This window comes from Actinia tenebrosa, unplaced genomic scaffold (assembly GCF_029948245.1).
Source record: "Actinia tenebrosa isolate PJP-AT-01 unplaced genomic scaffold, QUT_ActTen_1.0 PGA_scaffold2__45_contigs__length_23673736, whole genome shotgun sequence".
Lineage (NCBI taxonomy): Eukaryota > Metazoa > Cnidaria > Anthozoa > Actiniaria > Actiniidae > Actinia > Actinia tenebrosa.
This window is the reverse complement of record NW_028292579.1, coordinates 5,351,818-5,372,214: the sequence shown is the minus strand read 5'-3', so window position 1 is coordinate 5,372,214 and position 20,397 is coordinate 5,351,818. Positions and strand designations below refer to the sequence as shown.

Sequence of the window (20,397 nt, the reverse complement as noted above, 5' to 3'; positions counted from 1 at the left end):
GAACATGTTTTTATATACTCATCGCAGTCAGAAAAGAACGAGGATAAGCTGGTTATAGGTTGGTCAAGAAAGCACAAGAAAGAAGGTGAAGAAACAGATCAAAAAGGGCTGATAAAAGAATGTTTTAAAGAGTTTTATAGTACCTTAAGTCGCTCACTGTCCAGACGTCTCTCCTCTGTACGATAAAAGAAAGGAATTTTTATTGTAAGTCAATTAAATCCAAGAACATCTCCAATTTTCAAAAGATTATCACTACGACCAGTACTATTAACTTCACTACAATTTCATTTTATAAGCAATTCCTTCAGCTCTACCTTAACTAACCATCAACGCTACTTTCACTTGCCATCACATCATCTCCACTACCTGAACAACTTCACTGAATCTCAATTATCATCCTTCACCCAACATCACAATAGCTTTAACCATATATTTCCATAACTACAAGCTACCTTCATTCATCACTGATCACCAATACGTAGCTTCACCCATCACCACCTATATACATTTACTGATCACCACCACCTTCACCCATCACCATCAATAGCTTTACCTACCATCACCAATATCTTCACAGTCATCACCACTACCACCAACACCAATACCTTCACCCATCACCACCACTACCACCAACAATACTGTGACCAGTTAAACGGCTCAGGAAAAACTTGCGTTTTGGACTTCCTGACTTTATTACACGATGAAAATCAAATACACGGTAGATTCTTCAACTCCAGCGAAGGAGTTATGCATCAGTAACATAAAACCGACTCTACCGGGAACGACAAAGTAATAATACAGAGTTTCTGTTTCTCCTCACGACACAACAGGACAAAACAACGATCTCTCTTGCCACACTGCTCACGATACAATCACGTCAAAATACAACCACGTTATTTTCAAAACACAATAGCGCACGCTCAACTATAAGATACAACTGAAAAATGTTTGTTAAAGTTCACTTGGCTAAATACCTTTACCCATCATCACCAATACCTTCACCCATCATCACCAATACCTTCACCATCATCACCAAATCTTCACCCATCATCACCAATACCTTCACCCAACGTTCAATCACCAATACCTTCACGCCATCATCACCAATACCTATGCACCCATCATCACCAATACCTTCACCGGCATCATCACCAATACCTTCACCCATCATCACCAATACCTTCACCCATCACCACCACCAACAATACCTTTACCCATCACCCATACCCCAGATCACCAATATTCACCCATCATCACCAATAACTTCACCCATCATCACCAATACCTTCACCCATCATCACCAATACCTTAACCCATCATCACCAATACCTTCACCCATCATCACCAATACCTTCACCCATCATCACCAATACCTTCACCCATCACCACCAATACCTTCACCCCATCATCACCAATACCTTCACCCCATCATCACCAATACTTCACCCATCATCACCACCAATACCACCCATCACCACATACCCACCCCACACACCACCCAATCCACCCAATACCTTCACCCATCATCACCATCACCCTTCACCCATCATCACAAACCTTCACCCATCATCACCAATACCTTCACCCATCACACCAATACCTTCACCCATCACACCAATACCTTCACCCATCATCACCACCCACCCACCCTTCACCCATCATCACCAATACCATCACCAATACCTTCACCATCATCACAATACCTTCACCCATCACCACCACCAACAATACCTTTACCCATCACCACCAATACCTTCACCCATCATCACCAATACCTTCACCCATCATCACCAATACCTTCACCCATCATCACCAATACCTTCACCCATCATCACCAATACCTTTACCCATCATCACCAATACCTTCACCCATCACCACCAATACCTTCACCCATCATCACCAATACCTTCACCCATCATCACCAATACCTTTACCCATCATCACCAATATCTTCACCCATCAGTTACACCCATCCTTACCCAACTACCAACTCACCTAACTCGCTTTTCAGTGAAGAACATTCTTTTTGAAGGGCGTTTAAGGTTTCAGACAAGTTTCTAAAACAATAAAAGAAAACAATTTTAGAATATTATAAAGTTTGAATAAAAATCAATGATGATACTTGGTCATAATAATTAAAACATCAACTGACTTACTCCTTGTCGGATATTAGGCTTGAGATCTGTGTGCTTTGTTCTCTGAATACCAAAAAAACATGATTGAAGCATTATGATATGATTTTTCAACAACACTGAATTGGTACCACTTTTTAGCAATTATTTTAGATTGTAATTAGATTGCATTAGAGTGCGTACAAACTATACCAGTGAAAGTTGAAATAGTGGAATAATGTAACAAAGTTATGAAAATCATGAAAGATCAGTATATAATCATTTAGTTAGTGAAATGGATTTTTATAGACAATTTCGCTCGCGAAGGTCTCCAGTATTTACCTCAACTTTGATGCAAGTTTTTCGTTTCCATATCTGCGTAGAAGACAAAAAAAAAAAAAAAAAAAATTTTACCTTTCATGATAAATGAAAAAAATCTCTATGATCTTACACTGAGTGCATGAGAAACCGTCGAGGTTCTTATTCTTACTTTTGCTCTTGTACCCAGCTATTGACGTTTTCCACGACCATCTCGCTCTCTCTGTGCAGTCTGTCACCATTTGTTCGCGCTTCATCCAAAGACACGCGAAGGTTATTCACCTGAAACATAAGAATTCTCAGCAAAGGTTTGGATCAGTCTATCAAATGCGCGCTAAAAAAATCCCGGGGGGGTACTCCCCTATATTCGCTATGGGTATGGTTTTTAGCGATTCTACTCTGGAACAGGGTATATAAAATCGCGCTCGCTCTGGAACAGGGTATATGAAATCATGCTCTCTCCTCTCTGGAACAGGGTATCTATTTTCGCAATACCGGAACAGAGTATGGTTTTCAGGTATCTTGCTCTGGAACAGGGTATGAATTTCAGCGATTTTACTCTGGAACAGGGTCAGGGTTCAGAGGGCTCAGAGGCACATCCCTACCCTAAACGGGCAAGAGTACCCCCCCCCCCCCCCCGGGAAAAAATATAGCAAGAACTTTGAGGCAAAAGAACTCTAGCGCTGTAATTAATGTTCTCCATGTCTCTATCTGCCACCGAGGAAAGAAACGCCATATTTTCTTGTAGTGTTGTAATTTTGGCTTCATACAATTGTCTGAGCCAGTATTTTGTGTTTATTTTTAAACTAAGCAAAGAGCAGATCGTCTATGCCGCAGCTAGGTCATAGAAACAGAAATAGTTCTAGTACATGTGGTAGATGGTCAAGACCTTTGGTACTACTTACCTCGTCTAGACAGGCTTGGTGTTGTTTCCTGGTTAAAGTGAACTCTTGTTTTATCTTCTCACTCTGGAAAAAAAGAAGGAAAATTATTCAAAAAAATATAAGATACTGAGCTGGTAATCTTATGATTAAGAGACGGACAATGATTTTTTTGCATGTTCGTATTGAAAAAAATCCGTAAATTGTCTCAAAACGCCTGTTCTTCAATACGATGCAATACGCGTTGGCTTTCAATATTACTAGCTTGAGCTTTGGGAAGTGGTTCTCACGGCAAGGACAATGATGCGGGCGTTGAAGGGAGGCTCGCAGCGTGGATCCACCTCGGCAACGCTGCGTAGGAAGCGAAATCGTAGAAATGGTATCGAGTTTAAGATTGCAGGGTTGGACACACGCATCATCATCATTTAATTATTATTCCATCCAAGAGATTACATATACAACCTATATAAAGCATGCAACGTTGTATATTGCATCTGTGCCTTGTATCTGTGCCTTGGTTCTGATGATGTACAATCTTCACATCACTATGAATCCTAATGTAGTTCAAATCATGTTAAACACGCACCTCTTCTACTATCAGTCTGTGTTTTTCTTGTAAAGTCGCTAGTTCGACCTTCAGTATTACCATCTGTTCGTCTCGTTTGGATAGTTCTTGTGACTGTCGATGAAGCTTGTCTTGTGCAGCGTTAAGCTGGTTTTTAAGATCTTCGACACTTCTTACGTAGTGATGAACCTGAATCAAGAAACAGCATGCGTCACACAACCAGACCGCAGACTACTTAACATAGGGAGTCCACAGCGATTCCCAATCATGGTTGTGATTGCTTAACTCCTTCCCCCCTGAAGCCATGACAGGACGGTCAGAACTCAATGTTCCGCTGTTAGGTTCACATATATAAGAAAGGCTATGATTGGTCACCTCGCCGTCAGTTTGTTTGTTCTTATCCTGATTTCGCTTCAACTCTGTTCTAGCCTTCTTTAACTTATCTTCTAAGGCAATAATCTGAAAACAAGATTTGAAAGAGTTACGTTTGACTAAAATGAAGGCAATACTACTGCAAAGGTCAGGTGCTAGACGCTATGCGTCTTTCTTGGTGTAGAAAGTTTTATTGTATTTTGTTTTGCTGGGTAATTGTTCAGCTCCAAATTCATTATCCTTGGCTAATGTATTGTTGTCTTCGTAACTCAGGTGTCTCGTACCTCCAAGAAGAGTCAACGTTTTAAGGACGGTGAGATGGATGAGAGGTGATAGAGAATCTACCGGTCCTCACTTACTTGTTCCTCCATTGCTTGGGCTCGTTGTTTCGTGGTGGCGAGTTCGGTTTTAACATTGGCAAGTTGTTTTGATCGTTGCGTTAACTAGAATAAAGAAACACAACATGTGATCATGATATGACATAAAATAAAGGCATGTTGATAGGACAAAAAGGGGGAAAATAAGTACATGAGGTTAGAAAAACAATATATATACAAGGGAGGCGGATTCTGAAATCCCTGAAATTTTGCAGATTGGAAATCAAAATACAAACGCGAAAAGAGGAAATCTGGGATGTAATACGAGAAATCTGGAATCCAAGATAAGGAATCAAGGATGCGTTACTGGGACTCCGTTTCCAATATATGTTCTCAGAATCTTCACCATCGTTTTACATTTCTTCTAACCCCAAACTTAGTTAAGAGCGGCGCCATCAAATTTCATCGATACCTTGAAAAAGCCTCTGTGCTGATCAAAGTCATGGCACGGCTAACTCACTAATCGGATTTGAATTTAGCGTGTTAAGATTTAGAAATTACACTACATCCTACTTACCTATGTGATGCAATCAATGCAGATAGTATCACATACCTGTTCCATGGCCTCTTTATGGTTGCCGTGAGCACTAGACAGCTGTGTTTTCAAGACATGCACGCTCTTCTCAAGGGCTCCGATCTGAGAATGACAAACAAATGAATCTCAAGACCGCTACAGCTAAAAAACATACATTGAATGCTTTGATCTTATGGCGCTTTCAAGTCTAGTTTTCACTTAGAAGTAGCTAAAATCTGTCAAATTATTTTCACCTGTGAGGTAGATGTCTTGTGGTTGTCTTGAGTTCTGCCCAGGTCTGATTGTAGTTGATGTAGCGTTTCTTCATAACGACGAACCTTTGGTTGTAGAAAAGAAAACGTGCTCGACATTTACCGTTCCATATTCCCATTGGCTATCTACTTTAATCTAACTACATCCTTCCTTATTTACAACTATTTACTAATGCTACGTACTCTGTCTGCCTGGTCACTATGCATCTGCATTCTGATTGGCTTTTTCTCAGACCCCCATTGTTTGGTACATATGGTTACCTCGTTGCTATGGTTTTTGATCTTTTTCTGAGCTGCACCCAAGTCTGTTCTCAACAGTCTGATATCAGAGTCACGTGCGGCAATCTGAAGGAAAAGTATAATTGTCAAGAAATTTATATCCACTTTCATCTAAATACACCAGTTTCGTAGTGATGTATACCGAGCAGGCTTAGTCTCATTTGCACAGGCTTAGCCTCGTTTATAAGTAAAATTTCAAAACATTCGTATTGTTCAACATACACATTCTTTACATTATAGTTGACTTTTGCCAATCGTTTTCTCTTAAGCGAGATAAGCCTGTGCAGATGAGTCTTCAGTCGTAAAACACAGCGGTTTTCAGAGAATGCAAAAGGGACTATTCTCAGTTACTCAGGATTATCCTCGTTCCTAGGGCCTTCTATTCTCGCTTTTTTTCAAGATGGCGGCGCTTGAAGGGAAGAATAGAATAGAATATCCACCTTTTCCAGTGAAGATCCGTAGAATTTAAGTGTTCGCACTGTTAATGCTATGCATTATTTAATTTATCGTTGTTCTTTGGGAATATACTGATGCTGAAATGAGGCTAACCCTGAGTAAATGATTCTGTTGTAATCGAGGAAGATAACGCCGTTAACTTAGAAACTATAAAAAAGGTTAATCACGCGACTCAGATAACTAGCCATAATTCGAGTGGCGTGGGTCAGTTTTAGCTCAGTCTTAATGATCTGAGTTAGCATTTTTTGATCGCGGAAGTCAAACGAACACGTCTTGTGCCTGTTTTTGGCGTAATATGAAAATGAATGTAATAGATTGATATAAAGGAGTCTCCGTTACACGCGCATATACCGCTGGAACTTGTTTCGCGCAAATAAATCCTATGTACCTCTCCCATGATATTCTTATTCTTTTCCAAAACTCCACCTAGTTCTTCTCTCAATTGTCCAGCGGCCTTTTCCTTTTCTCGAATCTACAAAATAAACAGCAAAATAATAATGATTATTACTCGTTTTGGTAGTAAAATAACCTAAGATCTGTTTACCTGTTCCTTCATATCCTGGTTCTGCTGAATGAAATGAGTGATTTTGTTCTCCTGCTCTTCGATAACACCTTGACACTGACGAATCTAAAAAGAGAAGCACACATACTTGGTCATACATGGCTGATATGGAACCTCATATACAATGATGATTGGAGTGCTCAAGTACTTTTGGTGGGGCGCGCAAAAATGCGCACGTATTGATGGTGGAGATGCACATGTATTGATGGTGGTATGCACATGTATTGATGGTGGAGATGCACATGTATTGATGGTGGTATGCACATGTATTGATGGTGGAGATGCACATGTATTGATGGTGGTATGCACATGTATTGATGGTGGAGATGCACATGTATGGATGGTGGTATGCACATGTATTGATGGTGGTATGCACATGTATTGATGGTGGAGATGCACATGTATTGATGGTGGAGATGCACATGTATTGATGGTGGTATGCACATGTATTGATGGTGGTATGCACATGTATTGATGGTGGTATGCACATGTATTGATGGTGGTATGCACATGTATTGATGGTGGTATGCACATGTATTGATGGTGGTATGCACATGTATTGATGGTGGGGATGCACATGTATTGATGGTGGTATGCACATGTATTGATGGTGGTATGCACATGTATTGATGGTGGTATGCACATGTATTGATGGTGGTATGCACATGTATTGATGGTGGTATGCGCACGTATTGATGGTGGGGAAGCGCATGTATTGATGGTGGTATGCACATGTATTGATGGTGGGGATGCACATGTATTGATGGTGGTATGCACATGTATTGATGGTGGTATGCACATGTATTGATGGTGGGGATGCACATGCATTGATGGTGGTATGCACATGTATTGATGGTGGTATGCGCATGTATTGATGGTGGTATGCAAATATATTGATGGTGGTATGCACATGTATTGATGGTGGTATGCACATGTATTGATGGTGGTATGCACATGCATTGATGGTGGTATGCACATGTATTGATGGTGGAGATGCACATGTATTGATGTTGGAGTAACGATGTAACGATGGCGAGGGCGTACATTTAATGACGATTTGCGTGCAAAGTAAATGCGCCTCAATGATCACTCAAGCACCACTACGATTATACTCTATTGTAATCTCTCTACGTCCGCGCTGGATTCCGCGCGCAAAAACCTATCGTACGTTAAATCTACCGTCTAGTTTAGTGTGCTCAGTATCAATATAATATCTAGATAACATCCAGTAAAACGTGTAACAGTTTTTCTTACATGTTTCTGAGCCTCTTGTATCTGTGTCTTGTATTGTGTCAGTTGTGCTTCCTTTTCTTGAGTCGTGAGAAGTTGCTCGGAATACTATATAAAATAGAAATCAATGTATAAAGTACATTACTTGTGCCTTGTAGAGTCCTGCCGTAAGTCATTCCCACCACTTACCTCATCTCTCACCACTTGTAATTCTTTTTGAGTGATTTCAAGTTCTAGTTCCAGGTTCCTCGCTCTTTCTTCGTATGCGTCAGCCTGGTAACAAGATAAAACATATGTCATAAAATACGATCCACTGCGATTCTGGAAAAGAACGGACAGTTAAAAGCATTACCTCTTCTACACTAGCCTGATGTCGCTGTTGCGATACTTTAAGATCTGCCTTGAGTTGTTCAAGATACCCTTCAAGCTCAGTAATCTGTAACAGAAAATAATTCACATTTGTGATATAAAATTATATTCTTATAACGGTAGTCACCGCGATATCGATCAACGCTATTGGTTTCTAATGGGTCAACTCCATCACGCGCTATCCATGTGATCTGTCCAGTATGACCTTCGGCCGACAATCGTCACCTTCAAGGTCAACGTCATCATTAGGACGTTATTTGTAGTTCATCGTCCATAAACCCTTGAGGCGCGCGTGAAAGAGAACGTGGTAGCAGTGCTCAAAGACTCAAAGAACTTATCAATAGTAGATTATTCACGTCCTGGTGATGAAGTCATAGTTGAAGATGAGAGCGCGCACGTAAAAGTAGGAGGTCGTTCCGTTCTCTTGAGACCGTTTCGTCTTTGCTGAATCGCAGTTCACAGGCGCACTTCATCTCTGTTCGTGTAATAAGTAAGTATCTGGTGTTCGATGGAGTGGGTTACGAGTACAAACCTGTTTGTCCTGTTTCTGTTGTAGCTCGTTGGTTTTTTTCAACTCCATTTGGAATTTTCTGTTCACCTTCTCCAATCGAACAGCCTAGAATTAAAAAAAAACAAAACAATATACGCACCATTTCCCATAAACAATTTGATTTATAAAGAAAGACCATATATATTTTCTACCCTGGTTTCAGAAGGGCTTCGTTATGTTTTCGAACGGAAATAATAATGGGAGGTTCTTATATAGCGCATTTCACAGTTGTCTTAATGCGCTTTACAATTATAACCAGTGGAGGACTTTACGGACTGCATATTCAGGCGCTATTAGCAGCCGTGCAACTTACAATCATAAGTGAATTGCTAGTACATTAGAGTTATGCCTCAAAATAGGGATAGGCTGTTGAACCGGGAGACAATCCCCTACTCATAGCCTTTCGTCAAAATGCTGCGAGAAATTCCTCCGCAAGTTTTACTTACCTCGGCTACACGTGCGCTGAGCTGTTCCTGTGTCGATGTAAGGTTTTGATCTAACAGAATGAGTTTCTCATCGCTGTGAGCGAGCTAGAGGGAGAGAAATTCTGCATGAGTGGAAATTTTTGCTAACACGGCCATCAATTGATGGACCAACAAGTCATCCAATCACCATGCTTAAACAAATGGCTTTATGACTCTTGACCAATCTAACGTTACGAGAAAGACAAGTCATCCAACCACGATACTTAAACGTTTGGTGACATGACTATCAAATGGCTTTTTCACTCTTGACCAATCTAACGTTAAGAGAAAGACAAGTCATCCAATCACGACGCTTGAATTCGGAATCATGTGACCTGTGACCTTACCTCTTGTGTTTTTTCCTTCAGCTGTTCTCTAACAGTCGCTAGATCTGACTCTACTTGACCAAGCCGTTCCTTGCGTTTAGCGTTCTTAAAAAAAAGAGATTCGATAACAATCATTTAGAGGTGATGACTTAATATATACATTCATACTCGTATACGTTTTAGTTACAACTGACTACAGTTACCACATTTTCCATTTAAGGTGACGATTTAATAAAATATCTACTACACCACTCATTGTCCACTTTTGGTACTTTTAAATTTGCAGTGTACGTCGTGAGAACAAGATCAAAACCTGAAATAACCGACCATGAGCTCCGCACTCAAGAGGTTGATGTATACGAAAGGCTTTAGAACGGAAAGTTCAATGGTAGACCGATTTCCACGTTTCAGTAAAACCTGGAATAACCGACCATGTATACTCGAATAAAGAGTGGCCGTTTTCGAGAGGGTTCATAACGGGCTGTTTCTTTACCTCGGTGCTCAGCTGCTTGTGTTCTACTTTAAGAGACGCCAACTGTTCACTTAGATCTGCTATAGTTTGTTCACAGTTAAAAAGCTGCAAAATAAATCCACGAGTTTAACTTGTTGAATTGCAATCTTTCAAGGGGGCTTAAAATACATACGATACAGACACAAAGGATGCTGAATGGCGACGTTCTGTTTTACACTGACGATTAGGTTATTTCTAATGAGCGGTACTAAAGATTGATGTAGACAGACATAGACAGACAGACACAGGCACACAGACAGACAGACAGACACAGACAGACAAACAGACATAGCCAGAAGACGCAGACAGACACATCTCAATAAGCTGGTTTCATCGCCACATCTTATCGTTACCTCCTGATTTTTGTCCCTCAATTCTTGCTCTCTGCTGGTCAAGGTGTTTTGTGTCGCGGTAAGTTTAACGTTCAACTGGGCCATCTGATTTGAAAAGAAAGCCTTGGTCAAAAAGCAAAGGTACGTCTCTCACAATTTTTCTCAAACGAAAAAGTCGTTTTTTCTATCTAGCTCTACAAGGGCGATGATTGGATGTGACGCACGTTTGTCAATGTTAATTAGGCTATCATAGCCACATATTTTACGTATGTAAATAGTCTGTGTCGTCGAGTGATTGGATGAGAGTTATACAAAGCCATGTCAATGTTACAGCCTGCCATAATGTCTATACGTCAGCAGTCAGTAGATTGGATGGGACCGCACAGAGTTATGGGAAGCCATGTCAATGTCAGAAGTCAATCAGTGCTTAATATGACTGGATGAGATTCAAAGAGAGTTATGGGAAGCCATGTCAATGTTACTGCATATTATAGCCTGCATACGTCACAAGTCAGTCAGTGTTGAATATGATTGGATGAGACATTCAAAGACATTGAGGGGAAGCCATGTCAACGTTAGCACGTCACATAAAGCGTGAGTGAAGGATGAGATGACAAAAGATTAAAAGGAAGCCATGTCAATGTTAGGTCATGTGACAATGCTATCGTCTATGTCAGTCACTGTTGTAGTATCAAACTAACTGCTCCAAGAGAGAGTGCCTGTGCTAATAAGTCACACAACACCTACGTCACATATTTGTTCATGTCACTCACTTCTTGAGCAAGGGATTTGTTATCGTTCTGGGAGTTGTTGATCTCGATCTCCATGTTACGAATCAACTCTTCGTTCCTCAGGATCTAATGAAGATAGCAAGGCAATGTTAGGTGGTATTTAAAATCTATTCAATGCTGAAGGCAAACATGGTACCCTACAAGTACTTTGCCATATTTTCTTTACCTTTGTTCATTGTGTATAAAGCAAAATAAAGTTGATCCATGCATGCATTCGCTTTGCACTTCGGTAACTAACCGAATCTAACTTTGAATTTTTATTTGCAATAATTTTCAAAGTTGGATGACAAGAGAATAGTAGACAGCCTAACTGACCTCACTGCGGTGTTTATGTTTAGTTGCAGACATTTCTTTCTGTAGTTGTTGGATGGCTTGTTCACTCCTCGAGATCTGAGGTAATGTTCATACGAAAAAACGAAATCATCAAGATAATGTAGGATGATGATAATGATAATGATGATGAAGATGAAGATGAAGACGATGATGATGTTAATGATGATGTCAACGTTGAACGCAAGAATGAAAATATGACCTGGGTCGTGATGAATCATAATTGATGATTTAGCTGGCGACGTACTTTGAAGATAAAACGCTAGCTAGGTGATGACGATGAAATTAATGTTGATGGTGGTAATGATAATTATGATGATGATGATAACGATAATAAGGTGATGACAAAGTTGATGATGGTGATGATGACAACGATGATGGTGTTGTTGATGATGATAATGCCGATGCTGATAATGATGACGAAATTGATGATGACAATGATGATGATGACGAAAACGATGAGGATAGTGATGACAATGGTAATAATGTAGACAATACATGTAAATTTGCTCTTTGCCATGGTGACGACAATCAAATGTTGAAACCGACGGCCAATCAACAGTCGATGGAGTGTAGTTAAACATGTGAATCAATACTGTTCTCACAAGAGGGGTCTAGTTCGTCACCTGTTGTGAAGCCTGTCGTCTTTCTTCTTTCAAACTCCCTATCTCCATCTCGAAGTCTTGTAAACGTTCTTCATAATAGGTAACCTACAAGTACGAATATTGTTAACATATATGAGGACAAAAAGGAATTGTCTGTTCTTCAATCAGTCTACCTGGATTTCCATCCAAATGTCTGTCTTTAAAACCTCTTGAAGACTATCTGCCTTCGCTAATCTCTTGCCTGTCTATGTATTCGTCTGTATGTCATTGCTGATCCATTTGTCCGTCCGTCCGCATGCATGTCCGTCTGCTCTCTAAGAGACTGTCTTTGCTATGTGGTTGTTCATCCTCTTGATGAACGTCTGCCTGACTGCCTTGCATATTTCTCCATCTGGCTTCCATTCTGATTACCTGTCTGTCTGCCCATCTATTTTCGATATAGTCTGGTATATTTAATATCATCTTAAGTCTGACCTGCTGAACACGTTGTGCGTGTTGCTCTTTCTCTGTCAACAGATCACCCTGTATTTTTCGAACCAAGTTTTCCTTTTCGGCGATCTAAACGTAAACGAAAAAGAACGAAAATGAAGAATTCAATAAGAATTATTGCCAACATACTGAGTGTTGAAGTTAGGTGACGGTGTCGATGGGCTTTGATCCTAGATGATGACAGTGTAGTTATGACCGACACGAATAGAGACAGAAGCAGATCAGAAGCAAATAATAGACAGAGGTGATAGAAAAAAATGATGGTGATGACAATATCGTTGAGTATGAAGATGGTGATGAATATTACGGTAATGATAATGACAAGGCGAAGAGGATGAAGCGTGAGAAGAAACTTAATAGTGAAGATGGCCGTGACAAGGGCGATGATGATGAGTTGAAATATATTGAAGACATAGATTATCTGATGATGATGATGATGATTCATGAATTTTATACTGCATGATTGATAATGAGGAAGTTAATGACGATAATGCTTGATGATGGTGATATTGACGATGGTGACACTGATTATGATAATGATGATGATGAGGTTCATTGGTGGTGCTATTCAGTGATGATATATTTGATGATGTTGAGGGGGCGGATAATGATGATGATGCCAGTGATATCATTGATGATGATGCCAGTGATATCATTGATGATGATGCCAGTGATATCATTGATGATGATGATGATATCAATGATGATGACAATGATGATGATGATGTCAATGATGATGATGATGATATCAATGATGATGACAATGATGATGATGATGTCAATGATGATGATGATGATGATATCAATGATGATGATGATGATGTCAATGATGATGATGATGATGTCAATGATGATGATGATGATGTCAATGATGATGATGATGTCAATGATGATGATGATGATGATATCAATGATGATGATGATGATGTCAATGATGATGATGATGATGTCAATGATGATGATGATGTCAATGATGATGATGATGATGATATCAATGATGATGATGATGATGATATCAATGATGATGATGATGATATCAATGATGATGATGATGATGTCAATGATGATGATGATATCAATGATCATGATGATGGTGGTGATGATGATGACATCAATGATCATGATGATGATGATGATCCTAGTATATAATACCTGTTTGACAGAATCGTCATATTTATCAGTAGATGTTTTCAGGTCAGCCTCCAGGTGTCTTATCTTCTCATCCTGTGCCGCTCCATCTTTCTGTTTCTCCGACAGTTTTTGCTTTAAGTTCTGGATCGTTTCCTCGCAATGCGCGACCTTAAATTAAAACAGCTCATAGGGTCGCTTAACGTTTCATGCGCTAGATTATTAAGCCTACTTTAGATTAGTTTATCAGTAGAGCGGCTTTCGTATGAGTGTGAAACGATGCGGTGAATTCGTAGCACTACTGTAGCCGTAACTATACTTTGTGATAAGATGAATTATGGGAAGACAATTGGAAGTAATTTCAATGTTAAAGCATGTAGTACAGTATATGTGCTGTAAGTCAATATTGTAATTTTCCCACTCATACCATAACCACTCTAGAAAACCATTTCCATTTTACAACTGGTCGTGCGATGTACGTGCTGTAATCAGTACCGTATGTTTTCCACTCATACGAAAAGCGCCATTATTCTCAGTCGAAAACTGGAAACATCGTCCATGTTTTACAAGTGTAACACTTAATAGCCAGTAACGAACCTTTGGCTTCTATTCAATGACCGAATTGGAATTCAATAGTTTGTTTTAAAATTGCAATTTGAAAGTTTTTTTAAAAAGTTTCAAGTACGATAAAGAATAGAGGAATTGTTCTTGCGAAACATTAGAACGTCAGACGTTGTACAGTGTATTAAATCAGTTCCACCATAATTCGTAAGCTCCTTTGTTCAGCTCTCCTTTGAAAAAATTGATCACCAAGCAACATGCATTTTTCCCTTTAAGATACACTTAGTTTACACTTCAGATTTGAAGGAGATTTTCTACCTCTTCCCTTTACGATTCGAAGTTGTTATCATACCTGGTTTTTGAATCGTTCACAAGCATCTTTAGCTAGCTTCAGTTCTCTCTCCAGCTCATCCATAGCATGTCGTTGTCTCTGATTCTGTTCACAGAAAATTAATTATCACTCATAACTTTAATTTTGTATAACATGCAATACTTTCACATTCCCAGTCTAGTTTTATGGGGGGAGGGGGTGGGGATAGACTATTTTAATTTGAGCGCAAGCGTTTTCCCATCTAAAACACTTTGGGAACAAATTTCTTTATTTGAGTTGCATCCATAGCAACGTCTCTTCCCAGTGGGTAAAGGTAAATAAAGTAATAACACTCTAGAGAATGAAACGTGGTCTTAAATGTAAAAAACTTGCACCCAAGGTAAACCATCTTGAATGAGCAATAAAAACACGATTGAATAGACTTAGTGAAGACGAACACACCCTAGCTTAAGGTTATTCAAGACTGTATAGTACACACAATGAATGAAAAAGAAACTTAACCGCAGTCCAAAATCTCTGTATTATCCGTGCCAAAGTTGAGGAAAAACCTGAGCCGAGTTGGCATCGCAGTGCATTGTGGGCCTGTTATAGGGGACATATTTCCAAGATGGCGTCTATATTTTTGTCCCCCTTACAGTCCCACAATGCACTGCAATGCTAACTCAACCTAGTTTCCATGTACATCAATCTCGCAATTGCTAATAGTTACAATTTTTTTTACATGGTGTTTAAATTTCCTTCTTATTCAATTTACAGTCCGAGCTAGTAACCACTAGTCATTATCTGTTTATAGGTACTTAAAGTAGTGACTGACTCAAGTTATACCTTAGAACGCTCTTCGATGTAGTTTTGTTTCTCGTTGGCGAGCTCTTCACACTGCTTATTCAGTTCTTTGTCCTTCTCCACAACCTTTGAAGAATCGAGATAATATAAACGTCAGAGAGACATTCACTATTAATAATGCGCGCCAAAATATTACAGCATTTAAGGGAATCATGCAAGGACGCCGTAGCGGTAGCACACTCGCCTTTCACATCTGATGTTTCTGATTTGATTCCTATGTAAGCGTAATAACTGAGTAGAGATTGTTGGGTCTCTCCCTTGGTTTGAGATTTTTTTTCGAGTTATCTAACAAGCTAGATTCCAATTCATTGTGACTCAGACGTGCCCTGACTTTGATCAGCCCAGATGTTGATTCAGTAGTTCTATAACATTTGACGGTTCATTTTTTAGTTTACCTGATTTCTCGTCTCCTGAAGACTAGTTTCAAGGTTCTTGATTGCCTTTTCACAACGATTAACCTTAAATATAATTTAAAATAAATAATGATCAAAATATAAACTAAGTGCAGCATCTCATAACGAATCCATCAAGTCTACCAACATACATCGTAAAAAGATTAAATCTAGCATAACCCAGCTTCTGCTGCAAACATAGATGAGTGGACCATCTTTTTTTCCTTACTCTAAGGTGCACGTGCTTGACATCAGTGTTTTAGCATGTGATTGATGAGCACTGAGCAGCCTAATGCACTGTGACTGGTTCAATAAAGCAGTTTTCGCATGACTGTGAAAAGTTCAGTGCCGTAAACGTGCCGTAACCCTGATGCTTTCTAGAATTTTAATTGGCTGATTTTTTTCTAGCGCAATGTGATTGGTCTGACAGTGCCGTGACCTTGTCGTGACCGTGTACGCGCCGTGTTCATGCCGTGTTTCAGGCATTCGATTGGATGGAGAGTAAATTCTTGAGCATTGTGGTTAGTCTGCCCTATGCTTTGCCGTGTCACAACTGTGTTCGTGCCGAGAGGTTTTCACAGTCATACGAAAGTTGCTTTTGTTTGAACGTGCCGTATGATACGACTTTACTGAGAAATTGTTTTTGAGATCCTTGTACGTAGAATGACTAGTGCACGGCTTGTTCTTCTTAAAATAGAGGCTTTGCACCATCACGTGCCGGCGCCAATGATACAGCTTGGGCTGCCTGTAGTTAGATGGCAGAACAATAAAATCCCTTTGCTCTTGGGAATTGAATTCTTTCTCATGTAAAACGATGGTATCGTTCCTGCCATCTAACATGGCTGCTGTCACGTGATGGCGCAAAGCCTATCTATATAAGCAGGAATTTGCGCATTTAGATGACTAGTTGTTACCTGACTGACACTCTGGTTGAACTGGTCCTTGTAGTAAGACAAGTTGTTCTGTAGAGTCTTGTTTTGTGAATCATATTCTCTGAGCTTCTCTTTTAGAGACATCAGCTGAGGAGGGAAAATACAATGAGCCATGCCAGGATGAGTTATAATTAGACTGAACTTTAAACGCCAACTTTGCATCATCAACCACCTATATCAATTATTCAAAACTCACTACATCATATAATACCTATCAAACACGATACTATATATTTGTTATTTATGTCCAATCATTTATGAACTATCTACCATAGCTCATAACACAATATCGATCCATCATTAACCATTACAAATAGCGCAGCGCGCTGATTCTAAAAATAGCTTACAGATTCGGACAAACATTGCATTCTGTTTAACCGCTACGAGGATTATACGAACCGATTTTATTATTTTTACTTAAAGTTACAATAACAACCCATGTAAACTAAGATCAACTGCGATCGGCTGTGAAAATTATCTGATGAAAGTAAACTTGTAAGTTTGTTTGTCCGAATTTCGCCTTTGTCTTCGTTTTTATGACGTAACGGCTGCGCTGTGCTATTTCACTCGGGCTTATTCATTTTCTTCATCAACATCAATCATCCATATTCATTATCAAGCATTCTAGTCCAGAGCTCGACCCACTTTCATCGATGCGCGCGCGGCGTGTACGAACCGAGTAGCGGGAAAGACTGTTAATGGAGTGATATGGTAATCAAACTTACTCTTTTCTTCGTTTCTACTATCTCATTGTCTTGGTTCTTCATCACCTCGATTCCACGTTCAACCTGAACGAAGTGCAAAGATGCTTAGAACAAAGCTTACAAATTCAGAATAAAACTGGTATCCAGTTTGGCCAACTCTGACTCACACACAAACTATCATCACATTATCAATATTTCTCACGTACATTAATCCAATTCACACGTTGACTTTTATCGTAAGTAAGAAAATAACACCACTATACACCAAATTGAATTATGGCGACCAATTTGAATAACTATTAATCTGCACTGACTAGCGACAAACTAGCGACTGATTAGAAACGTGTTCAGGTGGAAACACATGAGCGTTTTCACATGTATGACAAACAGTCCAGTAAAACTAGTTATTTAACTGACCAGCCACATTTTGATTTGGTTTATATCAATCGCTTAAGGAGTCAGTAATATAGATATTGGTCTGCCTGTGCTTTTACCTCTTTAGCACATTCCAGCTTAGATTTGTGGAGTTGCTGTATTTCCCTTGATAGCTTTTCTGTTTTATCAGACTCTTCTCTTAACTAACAAATTAGATAAAGAACGCCAAATAAAATACTTAGTACTTAGTACTTATATTTAGTATTCAGTATGTGTAAGACAGACAGACAACGACAGACAGAGATAAGTAACATGAATAGACAGATACAAAACGTATGAAGGATGGCTACACGTAGCTATAACAGATTATTTTTATTGCGCAAAAATCGCACGGTACGGAGGCAAAATGAGACGTACAGACGTTCATTTGATAAGCAGAGAGATCAACAAAAAGACGGACTGACAGCAGAGTCGAAATAGCAGACATAAAGGACTGACACAGAGACATAAATTAAATGATCTGATGGAGGGACAAACAGACAGAAAGACATTTGATAAACTGAAAGACATCAATTGAGCTGACAGACATACAGACTGCATGCATGACACGACAAACTAAGAGTCGAACAGACAGACATCACAAATGGACAAACATTAAATTAACTGGCACATTTACAGAAAGACGAGACAGACGAATAAAAGGACAGATGGATGGACTGGCATCTGATGCACTGGAAAACATGCAGACAGACAGACAAACACGATAGCCTGAGAGTCAAACATATCGACAATTGACAGGTGTGCACTGAGACATCAAATTAGCTGACATATTGACAGACAGACATGTAAAGTCCTGACGGATAGACAGACAGACATGTAATGCACTGAGAGAAACAGACAAAAAGACATGTAAAGGACTGACGGACAGACAGACAGTCACAGTTGCCGGACAGACAGATGTCTGGCTTGTTCACTAACCAAGGAAGCTGTATCATTTTCTTTACGCAGTGCGTCTGTCAGATTATTACCAAGAGTTTCGATCTCTGTACTTAGTCGCTTGATCTGTAAAAACATGTCAAATACTTAGGGAACTGAGAAGAGTTTGTCCATCATTGAACCAAAGTAAGAAAAGAATAAATATTGATACGACTCAAGCAAAGAGTCTTATTCTCACGAGAATGGAAACGTATTACGCACAAGGTAAAGAGGTCTATTGGGCAGCATTGCTCTCTCATTTACTCTCTTCTAAGAAAAGATACCAATTTTCAAAGACGTAAACTAACCTCAGTTTCATGGTCTTGCTGATCATCTGACAAAGATGATTCCAAGTGCTCCACCGTCTGCATTAAGTGTTGCACCTAAAAACAGGTAATTTGAAAATACGTCATTTAAATTTGATGCACAAGACATTGTTTTTCTTCGATTTCAATGGATGCGCACATAGCCTTGTTGAACTTGAATCCAGGTTCTTCTGCACACAAGACTGATGCTTTACCAACCCCCAGGGTTTACGTGGGTGTTGTTTTGCATGTTTTAATTTAGTCTCTAAATTTATCAAATCGACATCAGTTATTTATGTGTCTGTCCTCTTATTGACGATAAATTGCGTCATCAATTTGTCAAAGTAGTGTGGATCCACGAGGTGTTTTTTACAATAACAAAAACGATAAAAACTTCTCATTTTTAGCGATCAAAACAACCAACGGAAAGAGCGCGCGCTCGTTGACGTCAGCTTTATCTGTCTGTCCTCTTCATTGACGATACGAAATAACCAATCAGCGCGCGAGAAATTTGTAAATTATTGTAAAAATACAGATAGATTCTGTTCTCTGTTTACCTCTTGCATACAGCGCGCTTTGTCCGCCTGTAGTTGGCTTATCTCTCGTTCATCCGATGACATCTGGAAAAGAAGAATAACATACGCCAGTAAGTATTACAACTAGATGATAGAAATAGAATTACCCTCTTTAGCTTGGATTTGATGTTTTCCCATTTCAGACCACGTGTCATTCTCTTCAGAATAAAATTATTCGTTCGAGTTATATCCATATTTATGGGTCTTCTCATACGCACCCGAGAAAAGTAATAGACTTGTTTTAGCTTGGGTCTAATGTTTTCCCATTTCAGACCACGTGTCATTTTCTCAAGCACAGAATTCTTTGTGTCAGTTGTATCCATATTCATGCATGTGTCAATGCGCAACCGTTAAACATAGAAATAATACTCTAGGGAATGACACGTGGTCTGAAATGGGAAAACATTACAACTAAACTAACAAGAGGTCTATTGCCGCTGATTTAAAACATTTAATTTTCTTTGCAATTGTGATTGGAATTGATTGCTGAATCTCTCGAGCCAAAGGCGCCTGACGAAAGCGCTTAACGCCCGAGCCAATTTTTGCAGAGAGAAGAAAACCAAAAAAAAAA

At 39.4% G+C, this 20,397-nt stretch overlaps 1 protein-coding gene across 2 annotated transcripts in view; it reads right to left on the bottom strand.

Annotated features, from left to right (window-relative positions):
• Positions 1-20,397, bottom strand: part of LOC116292767 (uncharacterized) — a 57,012-nt gene that overhangs the window by 9,316 nt on the left and 27,299 nt on the right. For both annotated transcript variants that reach the window (XM_031700119.2, XM_089034710.1), the window contains 36 exons: positions 19,809-19,871; positions 19,255-19,329; positions 18,950-19,033; positions 18,091-18,174; positions 17,618-17,680; positions 16,875-16,979; positions 15,964-16,026; positions 15,551-15,634; positions 14,747-14,830; positions 13,858-14,004; positions 12,691-12,774; positions 12,238-12,321; positions 11,597-11,671; positions 11,264-11,347; positions 10,512-10,595; positions 10,141-10,224; positions 9,669-9,752; positions 9,304-9,387; positions 8,840-8,923; positions 8,291-8,374; positions 8,128-8,211; positions 7,963-8,046; positions 6,691-6,774; positions 6,535-6,618; positions 5,673-5,756; positions 5,394-5,477; positions 5,179-5,262; positions 4,608-4,691; positions 4,252-4,335; positions 3,898-4,065; positions 3,336-3,398; positions 2,603-2,712; positions 2,455-2,487; positions 2,158-2,199; positions 1,997-2,058; positions 144-175 (listed from right to left, as the gene is read on the bottom strand). In XM_031700119.2, the coding sequence (XP_031555979.1) occupies positions 144-175; positions 1,997-2,058; positions 2,158-2,199; positions 2,455-2,487; positions 2,603-2,712; positions 3,336-3,398; positions 3,898-4,065; positions 4,252-4,335; positions 4,608-4,691; positions 5,179-5,262; positions 5,394-5,477; positions 5,673-5,756; positions 6,535-6,618; positions 6,691-6,774; positions 7,963-8,046; positions 8,128-8,211; positions 8,291-8,374; positions 8,840-8,923; positions 9,304-9,387; positions 9,669-9,752; positions 10,141-10,224; positions 10,512-10,595; positions 11,264-11,347; positions 11,597-11,671; positions 12,238-12,321; positions 12,691-12,774; positions 13,858-14,004; positions 14,747-14,830; positions 15,551-15,634; positions 15,964-16,026; positions 16,875-16,979; positions 17,618-17,680; positions 18,091-18,174; positions 18,950-19,033; positions 19,255-19,329; positions 19,809-19,871 (2,949 nt within the window). The remainder of the gene's footprint in view (positions 1-143; positions 176-1,996; positions 2,059-2,157; positions 2,200-2,454; positions 2,488-2,602; positions 2,713-3,335; positions 3,399-3,897; positions 4,066-4,251; positions 4,336-4,607; positions 4,692-5,178; positions 5,263-5,393; positions 5,478-5,672; positions 5,757-6,534; positions 6,619-6,690; positions 6,775-7,962; positions 8,047-8,127; positions 8,212-8,290; positions 8,375-8,839; positions 8,924-9,303; positions 9,388-9,668; positions 9,753-10,140; positions 10,225-10,511; positions 10,596-11,263; positions 11,348-11,596; positions 11,672-12,237; positions 12,322-12,690; positions 12,775-13,857; positions 14,005-14,746; positions 14,831-15,550; positions 15,635-15,963; positions 16,027-16,874; positions 16,980-17,617; positions 17,681-18,090; positions 18,175-18,949; positions 19,034-19,254; positions 19,330-19,808; positions 19,872-20,397) is intronic.